Source organism: Rhagoletis pomonella, unplaced genomic scaffold (genome assembly GCF_013731165.1).
Source record: "Rhagoletis pomonella isolate Grant_MI unplaced genomic scaffold, Rhpom_1.0 Rhpom_scaffold_00578, whole genome shotgun sequence".
Lineage (NCBI taxonomy): Eukaryota > Metazoa > Arthropoda > Insecta > Diptera > Tephritidae > Rhagoletis > Rhagoletis pomonella.
The window spans coordinates 59,337-71,494 of record NW_023459132.1 but is presented as its reverse complement, the minus strand read 5'-3'; the positions used below and the strand labels follow the sequence as shown (position 1 = coordinate 71,494).

Genomic DNA, 12,158 nt, shown 5'->3' with positions numbered 1-12,158 from the left:
AATTACTTATCAGTCGCTTCAAATTATTCACATCAGTTCTTCACCTGTTAGGCAAGCGTAAATATTTCTCCAATTGAGTAAAAAAGCAAAAGCGAAAAAAAACCCAAAAAACCTAACAAAACAAAATCCCATTATTCGATTGTGCTTACATATTAAGATTCGCCAAAAGATTTCGCAGAAGCACCAGCCGCGAATATGGTAAACAGCAGCGAAAGAAATACAATAACTGTGCAGGTAAATAAATAACGGCCTGTTTAAAGCATTGCCACTAAGCAGAGCCTATGCGTTGAGGATGACACTACACCAACAGAAGTGGCTGCATGCGCGCGCAACCAACGACGCGCTGCAACGGCGGCGGCGGCACGAAATCCTCACACCCTCTCGACAGAAGCAACAATTCAATTGGCAATAAAAATCTACAATTTTTACCATCCTGTTTGGCAACTTGTTACGTCGCTGATTCGAATAGACAAACCAAACGATGCCGCCTCATTTACTGCCGGCTCACACAGTGCAGCTACAGCCGCTACGAAAACGCTGTCGTGGAATACCTTCACCCAAGCGCTTAAGCCTACATACATATGTATGTACATTTGTATGTGCTTGGTGGCACCCGCAACTGCCTTGATGGTTGGTTTCCTGGATTTACAGGTAGTGGCATCTTCTTTGCGATCGTAGTTGCAGGGCGGAAGGCGGGCCGAAAAGTGAATGGCGGCAGCGTTTTCTTAACCATCGTTTGCCACACGCAATTTTCTGTCTTGCGGCTTCGACTGCGGTACCAGTTTGTGTGCGGAAGGTGGTAGTAGTGGGGGAGATGCGGCTGTTGTTGGCAAAGCTGCAATGCGGATTTACGGCTTTCAAGTTGTCACACTTCGCATGCAAACGTGAAGATTCGCTGATTTGCCATATCGCTGAGCTGGCAGCAACAACAACGCCGCGCGCAGTAAACGCAAAGTAGGCAAGCAATGCCTGCTGGCCAATTGATGGTAGGCGGTCGAGGATAGTCGCGGTAGCTGAGGTGCGCTCAATGACCTGTTTAGCAGTTTATTTGTTAATGCGCGGACGCAAACGATTTGCCGCCACCTAATTGTAAGCCAAAGTGAGGCATGGCAGAGGAGAAAATACAAAATTTAAATAAAACAAATACATAAAAACACAACAGCAAATACCGAAGCACTAACTAACCAACTCGCCAAACATACTTTATGTCTAAATTAGAGTTAAATGCTATTCTTGCTTATCTTCATTTTTATAGCAGACAGCAATTACCTAGTGAATGGCGAAAAACTATCGTATACACGCCTGCCTGTAAGCGTCAAAACTCGACTTATGGCCAACAGGGCTACCTCTTCTTTTGCTGCTTAACGTGGAGCGACTAAATGTGTGACCGCAAGACATGACACATGCCACACCATACCACAATGGGCAACGTGCCACGGCGCAACGCCACAGTTACCACAGCTAAAAATGTCGCGAGAAAAAATCTCATTTGGTTTAAAGGTGTCATTATTTTTAGTTGTGTGGTAATTTTTAAGTAGAGTTACTGAAGTTTTTTCCACATCAAAAACTCGTATAAAATTGTTTACTTCCTATCTTGAGACAGCACTTATTGCAGATAAATAAAAAAAAAGGTAAAACAAATTTTGGTGTTCGCTTCACGAAAGAAACATCCAAATCTTGGACTGCACTAAGAAAAGTGTTTATGTATGTGTTAGTAGTTGTACAAAATTTTACTATGTATTAGATACGATTTAAAGGCCTACATATAAATCTGTTTGGAAACTTTGATTCTCTGCCACTGCCAAAGATTCCAAATACAGAAAAACGATTTCTGGATGCGTTAAGTGTTAAGTGGCTCTAAGGTGACCTCAAGTGCTCTCAGTGCAAGAGGCGCTGGCCTACTGTCAGAGCGTATATCGATGGCTGAGTGGAAGATCGACCTATCTCGGCAGCCGGTTCAAAAACGCCCTATCTCAGCTGACGATTCAAAAACGCCCTATATCAGCATATTTTCAATACATTTTGAAGTGAAATAGGGCGTTTTTGAGATAGGGTGTATTTCAATTAAATTCTGAAATAGGGCGTTCTTGATAAGTCTTTTGAGATAGAGCGTTTTCGAACTGGCTGCCGAGATAGGTCGATCTTCCACTCAGCCATCGATATATATATAGATGTGTTTGCTGATTGCCCCTCTTTCTGGATACTGCCTTTGACACAGTTCAAGGGCGTGCACTTTTCGAATGTAAGGCTAAGAGATCTGCTGGGTTCCTGATAGTGCATGAGTGTACTAACTTCTTAACCTCTGCATTCCTTCCTAAAATGAGTCTTGCACCAAACAGCGGAGCTTCTTTCTTCCCTACGGATTTTGTGCTGATTTCACTAATAATGCCCACGCAGTCAAATCATTAGAGTTTGCTGAACTTGGCCTACGTGGACTAATGTATATTTCTGTTATCTTCCACTAAGATGAGTCACAAAAGCGGCGGAGAGATCACTTCGGTGCGGGTAATTTAACTCTTTCTTGCTTTGGTATATATGTTATAGTTTTAAATTTGAAGATGCTTGCACTCCTGCGGTGAGGAATTATGGCCGCTTTTCATACAACGGTAAATTTCAGAAATGCTTGAAACTAAGCTGACCAAACGTCCTCCTTTGAGGACCCTCCTCCTCCTTTGTCCTCCTCAAAAATTTTGTCCCTCTCTGTCCTTCTTTTGAGTAAAAATATCCTCCTTGTCCTCATTTTCAAGTTGTATAGCAATGATGAAATTTTCAAAAAATTTCGTTCAGGACATTATTATTTCCTAATCGTACACAAGTTGAACAGTTTAAACACTTTTTAGCTAATGACGCGTCTCCACAGGCGAAAATTATTGTCTACCATGTGCCAGATATGTATAAGTTTTATCTGTGGCAATATTTGCGTATGGGGATTTTTTATTTTGATGTTCATTGCACTGAAGCGAGAATCTGCTTAAAATATTTTAGAAAACATTTTATTTCACATCCAAGTACATAATCAAAAATAACACAGGCTTGTGTGGTTTTCCCCTTAGAAATCTATTTCAATTTCAACGAAAAAGCTAGTACTTTAAGCAAAAAGCACCGATTTCAATCCTGAAATATCCCTTCACCGATCAAAACAGATGACACATGAAATGAAAAAATGTGCTATCTATCACTGTTAATTAAATTTTCATTAAATTTACAAATTGTAGAGATATTTACAAAGATTTAAAAAATTTATCACAAATACAGTTCTTGATTACATATTCCTTCTCACGCGCAGTATTATTATATTATTTACTAGTAAACCTGCATGGCGTTAAAACACCAAAATTTAATTAAATACTTTAAATAGATCGCAACGCGCTCCAAAATCTTAAAGATGTTCCGAATGTTAGTCACAGCGATCCTTGTGAAAAATTTCCTCCACATTCGTCCAGCCCTTTATGAGTGGAAAGAAGTTTCACGTGGTTCAGTTCCTATAATTTTAAATCACCCTGCTCTGATGAGAAGTTATAACTTAAGCTCTTTAATCTGACATTTCGTTTTTGAAATTAGAAAGGACGGTGCAGATTTGATAACCTTCATGAAAAATGCCTGCGCGTGTTATACGTACATACGTATATATATACATAGTAAGATAGATATGACTTTCCGAATAGCTGGCAACCCATATTTTGAAACAAAAGCTTTCATAAAACTTCCTTGTTTGACAGTCATATTAAAGTGTATAATATATATATACATATCTTGTGTAAAAGTAAAAGTAAATTCAAACTTTCAAACAGAGTGTTTTTAAAAAAGTATTTTTAAACCAAAATCTTCTTGGATCTCCTTCACCTAACATTTGGATACATATTTAACTTAACTGACGAATTAAGTTGAATTTGATTTTTCAAATATGTAGCAACCCTCCTAAATATAGTTGTGAAATAAGGCCTTTCCAATGCCGTTTAGATTAAAACGCACTTTTAATAATTCCTTTAATTTATTAAATAATGTGAATTTAACTCTTTAATCAGGTGGCAACTCTCTTCAAAATACTTTGAAAATATTCTAAATGTTCAAGTAAAGGTTTCTCACCACTCTTTCGTTGGGCACTAACATTTTAGTATAGCTTGCCCATAATTTAATCAAATTTGACTTTTGAAACTGGTGGCAACCTTCTGCAAAATTCCAATTATTATCCAAAATATTAGTTGTAGCACAAATAGCGGGTAAAATTTCACTTGAACATACTTCAGGTCTTGAAATATTTTAGTTCATGTGTCTCGTTAATACGGGCCATACCACCATAAATACTGGTTTACCAAATATCTCGACCGCTGCAGCACCTAATTTTTTTATGGAGTTATTCCCTTTCATGGAATTAATATACATACGTTCTAAATATGAACCAAGTCGGATTCCAAATATGGGTTTTCCGGATATCTCGACTTCTGCGGCACCTATCGGATTAATTCGTCTTTCTTTTTGCACTATCATCGGGTTCTGAGCCAACTGTGAAGTTTCAGGTCTCTAGGTCATTTCAAAATTTGGCCCAAAAAAACTTATATACATACAGAGAGTGGAAGAAAACATTGAATTTTTTCTCAAATTTCTATAAACGTACAAGTACCTAAAGGAACACAAGCTGGCTGCAGGATATTCCATCAAAACTTGTTAACAATGCACACGCACACATATGTAGGTATATACCAAAAACAGTTCCACTCAAAATACTCAAGCGAGAAGTGCAGTGTTTGTGATACTCATCAAAAAGTTTGCACAACAGTTTCGAACGCACTTGTCTGCATTCATTCCCAGCCCCCCGGCCCCCTACGTTAAGAAAAAATTATTTTTTGTAAATTCAGTTCCGAAACTCAACGCAGTTTTCTGCATGTTAGCATTAAGCCAAAGTCGCGAAATCTATGCAAAACTTCCTACATTTTCCATGGTAGATATGTATGTCAAGTAAAAATTGTGTGCCCCCACTTCTGGCGCAATTTTTTGTGTCAGTAATTCTGTTAACTATTTCGCACTGTTATTGACGCGATGAGCAGCTCTTGTCGCTGTCGCAGCTGTTGTTGAAGTTTTCATTGTCTGTTTGCGGATTGTGTCAAAAATGTTGGCCTGAATGACTGAATGCTTAGTTTTCTTTTTTATTTGCCTGTCTGTATGCTTTGCGAATTTTTTTTATGTATTTCGAGTTGATTTGTTTGCAAGTCAGGCTGTTTGTGATGAACGAAGTGGCAGCAACGCAGACATTAAAATTTAGGAAATTGTTTAGGTGCAATAATTTTGCGAAAAACTAATATCAGAAATCTATTCGAAATCTGAAAAGAATTTTATATACATCTATACATAATATAAAGGAAAGTCGAGATTCGTTGTACGCGGTAATCTCGAAAACTACTGAAAGGATATTAACGAGATTTTCTCCAGTATACTTTGTATCGAAAGGAGAGTTTAACTTAGTATTTTAATTGGGTTGCCACCTGTCAAAAAAAACTATAAGAGCACGAATGCTTATTTTTTTGAATAGGGTTGCCACCTGTTAATAATACTACTATATTCATTCATAATAAGCGTAGGCATCAGTTCTGCACCGTCACTGTCAGACGAAAAGGCCTAGCCTCTAGATGTGCAATAGTGCATTATTTTTCTGAGTAGGGTTGCCACCTATTAAAAAGTTAATAGATTTTTACCGTTCGTTAGATTACAAAATGAAATATCAAATGAAAAGGCATGGCCTTCGAATGTACAAAAACTTTCTTTTTTGAGTAGGGTCGCCACCTATTTAAAAATTATTATCTTCTATACATAGTATAAAGGAAAGTCGAGCTATTTTGACCGCGAAATTTTTTAAGTATTATATGAAGTACTCTAAATTCCTGTAGGGTTACCATCGGTCCAAAAAATTATGAAATCCGCACTGTTCGTTGGATTACAAGAAATGAGGTGTCAAATAAAAGGACTCGGCTTATATTGTTCAATAATGTATTATTTTTTTAGTAGGGTTGCCACCTATTTACAAATTACTATTTTATCCGAACATGGTATGAAGCAAAGTCGAGTGGTTAGCAGTGCACGCTACTATTCCGCATGGCTCTGTTCAACCCAACATCGAAAAATAATAAACAAAAACGTTTTTTTTTCTAAAAGCGGTTTAACAATTTATTTTTGGGTTTTTTGTAGTTGTTTGACTATGGTGCTTAAAAAGTCGCAAATTTGTGTTTAAACTTCTTTTGCAACATATGCAATGACTGAGAGGTGACTTACTACTTATTTACCCAACGAGACCCAAAATTATCTTGGAGTAGTCCTGAAGCGGTACATAAAAACTGATAAAAATGTCTCGGAAGGATCTCGAACACTTTTTGAAACGGTCCTGAAATGTTATTTTACTAGTCCTAAAAGCATCCCGAGCGAGTCCCAAAATATTCCCTAAAAAGTCCTGAGCGGGTCCTGAAATGGCCAACAACTAGTCCCAAAATGGTTCTCAAATAGTTCGGAAATTGTTTTGAACAGGTACCAAAATGATCCCGAACACGTCCCGAAATAGTCTTAAAAAAAAAACCCGGACAAGTCCCGAAATAGTCTTGAAAAGATCCCGAAATAGTCCTACACTATTCCAGAAATTGTCCTGAAATAGCTCTGAGTACACAAAAGAAGCAGTTATAAGTTTTCTGCTGGGTTATGCAAAATTTTACCGATACCGATTGCTGAGATGTTTACACATCAAACATCTAGTTAGGTAAATTTAGCTTCTAAATTTATTGAGTATTCCAGAATTTTGAGTTCTTTTTCACGATTTTTTCACATATCAAAGATTCTTTGTCATACGCCCACAAAACTGTCAACGTCAACACGCCTTAGAACACACCAATATTGCCAAAGTTTTTCAATAGCAAGCTTCTATTTTCTTATGCATGCAAAGATTTGAGAAGCATAACCAAAACTAAGCAACTGTTACCTGCAGTACCTTCCCTGTAGAAAAAAAGTTGCAACTGATTAAAATAACCAACTTCTAGTTAGCCTTTTTTGCGGAATTTCGATAAATAACTAACTTTTAATTAGCTATGACAAAACTAACTTTAAGTTATGAAGACATTATTTGTATTCTTTACAAGTTTCTATTTAAATATTCTCATTCAAAAATTACTTTCAATACACTTTTTTCTGCACTTCGTAGATTCTTTTTCGTATCCAGGAAAAATAATGAGACCACCTACAAAAGAACATGTAAACAAATAAGCAAATATGTAATGTTAAATAAAATAATTAATTATAATTAATAGTTAATTAAAAAAACTATTAAAAATTTGAAAACATTTTTTTTATTAATAGTTTATGTCCAAAAGTAGTTAGCTACAAGTTAATTGACATCTAATGCAGATGAAACCAGTTCTCAAAATTTTGCGACCATCGCCCTTCAAAAATACTTAGTTCCCGCTAAAAGAAAAGAAATAGTTACCACTAGTCGACTGCTATTTAATTAGTTAATAGTGAGCTACAAACTAGCCCCGTTACCTGCAGGGTTACCACACGCCTTGCACTTTCCGAACTTACAATAGCTCTGAGCAAAAGCAATTTCCAGTTGTCGGCGACTACATATCTAAGGTTGCCGCAGCTGTCTGAAGCATTAAAATGTAAAAGCACACACGCATTTACGATGTATGAACATACATATGTACGCCAGCATGTGGACAAGTAAATGTAGTTGCATCTTCACGAAGTTCAAAGCACAATTGCAGCTAACTTGTAAATTACTTTCTGCGGTTACAAGCGACAACAGTGGCACTATATAGCGCATATACGCTCCCAGCTTGGAGCTTAGTTAATGCTTAATGCTAATCTACTTACGCATATCTACGCACTCCTAAGCGCACACACACACACACACTTACATCAATTCTTAAATAGCTCCTTTATTGTCAAATGCAAATGGTTGCCACAGCTGCCATGAATACCAACAGTTCAATTGAATGGCTGTTATCTGCTGCAGACACAACCGCAACGTACATACATAAATCTGAATTACAACTATGTACATATATGCGATATATGTATGTATTGAATTTTACAAGTGAATTGGTTACGCACATCCCTGCAAAAATCGCGACTACTCCATGCACGCATATCAAGAGTACTCCCTGGGGGTCAAATAGTACTTCAAAATTAACCGAAATGTATATGTAGTAAAATGTGGCCCGTTTAACATTGCTATGTCCTAGGGCAGGACCATATACACCAGCTGTGCATTACATCAGAGTAGCAAAAAGTTACATGTAAATATACCTAATACCTATGTACAAACGTATACCCTTATTATTGCCAACACTATAAAAAAAATGTTTGTTTAAGTTTGCGCATTTTAAGATGTGGCGTAGAACAAATTTCAAATTTGTTTTTTGAGTTGTAAACATTTATTGTTCACAATTTCACAGTTTACAAATAAAATGTTTAAAATTTTCTCTAAAAAATGTTTGTGTAAATTTACGCATATAAAGAGAGGTAACCAGTTTCCTCTTCTAGTGTATGCCAAATTAAACACTGCTTATTTACTTTCACATACCAAATTTGTCACGTAGAGAAAAACTACACACACAGTGTTTAAAGTTGAGTAAATATGAGCACTTAGCATTAGCGCACACAAGGGGTGGCTTTTGCTAACTTCGAATTCGTTTCACCAAATTCAGCTACATGATAAAAATAAAAGTACAGTTTAATTTTCGGTATTCGAAGTACTAAAAAAATGAGCAACCAGAAATCGACGAAAATGAACATAAAAGTTTAAAAATTTCATTGGACTATTTAATTTATTTATATTAAAATTTTTTTGTAAAACTTTTTATTACTTTAGAAAGTTGAGTTTATAGAACTTTTTATTAAACAAGTAATTTTTATGCAAAAAGCAAAACCGACTTCAATTCTCAGACACAAATTTAGGAGTACCGTTAATTTTTTCATGATTAAAGGTGCCAACACTCACCGACGTGTACGTATTGGGGGTGAAATAACACAAAAAGCAAAATTTGCTTTATTTCACTTTTAAATGGGAAATAATACCAAAATCTGAGTTTTGCTTTATTTCCAACAAAGGTTGGAAATAAAACAAATTTTGCCTTATTTATTTAGGAGTACCGTTAATTTTTTCATGATTAAAGGTGCCAACACTCACCGACGTGTACGTATGGGGGGTGAAATAACACAAACGGCAATAAAGCAAAATTTGCTTTATTTCACTTTTAAATGGGAACTAATACCAAAATCTGAGTTTTGCTTTATTTCCAACAAAGGTTGGAAATAAAACAAATTTTGCCTTATTTCCCATTGCTTATTTATACTATTTGTCAAAAAAATAAACAGTTTACTGACAGAAGGAAAACGAACTCTGTTTATTCCAAAAATACAATTAAACCAAGGCACATTGAACAGGTAATATCAGTATCAAGGCGAATTTATATAGGGTGGTGTTACTAGCTCAGCTGATTTTGTGTATGTGTTTCGCCGCATGGCTTCTGATATCAAATTGAAAAATTTTGTTTGAATTTCTACACACACTATTACAAATTTTGACAGTTTTTGCCGCCAAATCAAAAACAAAATGTATGTAAATTTTTGTTTTTGTACTCCTGCTATCACCTTATATTAATTCGCCTGATCAGTATAGCAGCTGATTTGATTTTTTTTCAAATTATTTGTTCTCGAAAATCTCAAATATTTTACATTTTTTCTCACAAAAATTCTAAATTGTTAAAATCTATTTGCATGTGAAACATTTTCCATACAAACCAGCGATTAAATAGCAGCTTTTGGAAAGCTCGCCCAACTCAGCAGCACAACCGCTGATTACTGGGCGCGGCACAGGATGGATCAATGCTTCGAGAAGCGAACCAATTTACTAAGAAAGAAAGTTGCAACAATTTTAATTTTTTCAATTTAAATTTTTTACCTTTTTCGTATTTCGCATGGCACGCTTTGATGTAGAAGAAAAAATCAGACTTGACTTGTACATGTCTCGGGTTGCGCAATGATTTTATGTGGTTTAGGGGGCCCTTTAAGTTTGTTTATCGTTATGCAAATAAGCATACAGATTCTCTGTTTTTGTTAAAGCAAGTAATATACTCATTTTTTTATAACTATCGATTTGATACTTTTTCTACTTGGCAACTGATATTGTATGAGTACTTCAAAATGGAATTAGTGGACCGCATAGTTCAAAGTATGTGCATACAGTAGTAGTATATATATTTACATACATATGTATATTAGGGCTGTTGCATGCATCATTACTTACCTTTCGCTTTGAGCGTGCCATCCGTTGATCGCGTGAGTTCTCTGCCTCGCCAGGCGGTCGTTTGCCCCAAACGGCGCAGGCGATGCGTGTGTAGGTGAAGACGAGCACGGTCAAAGGGACGAGGAACTGCAGTGTTAGCAGCGCCAAAGTGTAGTAGTAGTTTTGTTCATTGGACGGCCACTCCTCGCGACAAATGTATCTGAAACACGCATAAAAATGAGAGCGAAGTGAACAATAAAGTGTTTGTAATTAAATTATTCAAACAAAAATGTACTTGTCTTACGACAATGAGCCACCACAGGCGATGGCCTGAAAAAATCAGGTGAAATTATGAAAATATTTGTGCATTTCGCTGATTGAAAAAGTTGTCATTATGATGGAAAAAAAACTCTAATGTCTGAAAGTTTTTAAGTTAATTAATACTATTAGTTGACTATGCATACATAGTAATAACGTTAAGATCGTAATAAGTCTTCCAGAAACCGTAAGAGCACCTCAAACCAAAAATATATAGAGTAGGGGTATTCTTGAAGTCTTGCAAAACCCATGCACGGCGCACGGATTGAATGCTAAAAACCGGTTTTCCTATGAGACTGCTTTGCAAACCGTGAAAATTCGTGCACCGTGCAAGCGCTTTGCAAATCTTATGTATTTTTTAGTTCGCTAGTTACGATTCGGCAACACGGAGCGCAATGGAACTTTAGTGGACTATTTAGATTAAGGAGCTCACTTAAGTCAGTAACGTCGCAACTGGAAAAGTGAATACACAGATTTATTGGAAAATATCCACCTAAATAATACAAATAAAAAATATATATTTTTATTAAATTCTATTCAACAATTTATTGAGCTTGAGGCCGTTTTATATGTACAATTTTGTGGAAAATCAACATACACATAGGTGGAAATTATGGTGGTTCGGAGCAATAAAAGAAAATTAAATTAAAAAAAAAAAGAATTAAATTAAATTGAAATAAAGAAAAGAATAAAAAAGATTTTAATTACTTTGAATAAAAAAAAAACAAATAAAACAATAAAATCTAAAAACAAAATTAGAAAAAAAATCAATAAAAAAGAAAAAATGGTACTTAAAAATTTAATAAAATCAAAAAAATATATATTTAATTTTTAAAACAATATATAAAAATTACAAAAAAATATATATAATAAAGACAAAATTATTTAAGATACTTAAAAAATTTAACGAAATAAAACAAATATATTTTTCGTCTTAAAACAATAAAATATAAAAATTAAAAGTAAGTGAAATTAACAAAAATAAGAACAAATTAAATTTACAGAGAGAAAAAACAAACAAAATAAATTTCTTAAAATTAAATTAAATTATAAAAAATAGTTTTCTGTTTTAAATGAAATCTAAAAATTAAAAGAAAATTAAATTTAAAAAATAACATTTAATTAAAAACCCAAACAAAATAAAACAAGCTGCTAAAACAAGCTCCTAAAAAATGAAATTAGAAAAAAGTATTCTCCTTTTTAGGAGTAGATAACATCTAAATATTGAAAGAAAATTAAATTAGGAAGGAAGAAATATATGAAATATTTTTCTAAAACTTAAATGAAATTATAAAAGAAAAAAAATTTGACTTTAATTTCAAACTCAGATCTATCGAACGCACGCCCGTGCTTTGTTCACACGACCATTGCGGCTGTTGGAGCGATGCGAGCTAAATAACATACAAGTGCTTCTCTCAAAATCAGAGTACGAAAATAAACTGTACAAAACAATTCCAATTCGCTCATCAATCATCATATCATTTGTGGTTTTGTACAGTTTTTTACATAGTCAGAAACAAATTGTAAGATTCACTGTCATTTTCCCCAACGAGAAACGTTTGCTTTTCGTTTGTGA

At 35.0% G+C, this 12,158-nt stretch overlaps 1 protein-coding gene across 1 annotated transcript in view; it reads right to left on the bottom strand.

Moving 5' to 3' along the window:
- Positions 1 to 730: 730 nt before the first annotated feature.
- Positions 731 to 12,158, bottom strand: part of LOC118751172 (neuropeptide SIFamide receptor-like) — a gene marked incomplete at its 3' end in the record, with an annotated part of 32,070 nt that continues 20,642 nt past the window's right edge. Inside the window, exons 3-4 of the mRNA XM_036485943.1 lie at positions 10,286 to 10,484; positions 731 to 1,032 (exon numbers count right to left, since the gene is read on the bottom strand). Coding sequence (XP_036341836.1) covers positions 731 to 1,032; positions 10,286 to 10,484 — 501 coding nt within the window. The remainder of the gene's footprint in view (positions 1,033 to 10,285; positions 10,485 to 12,158) is intronic.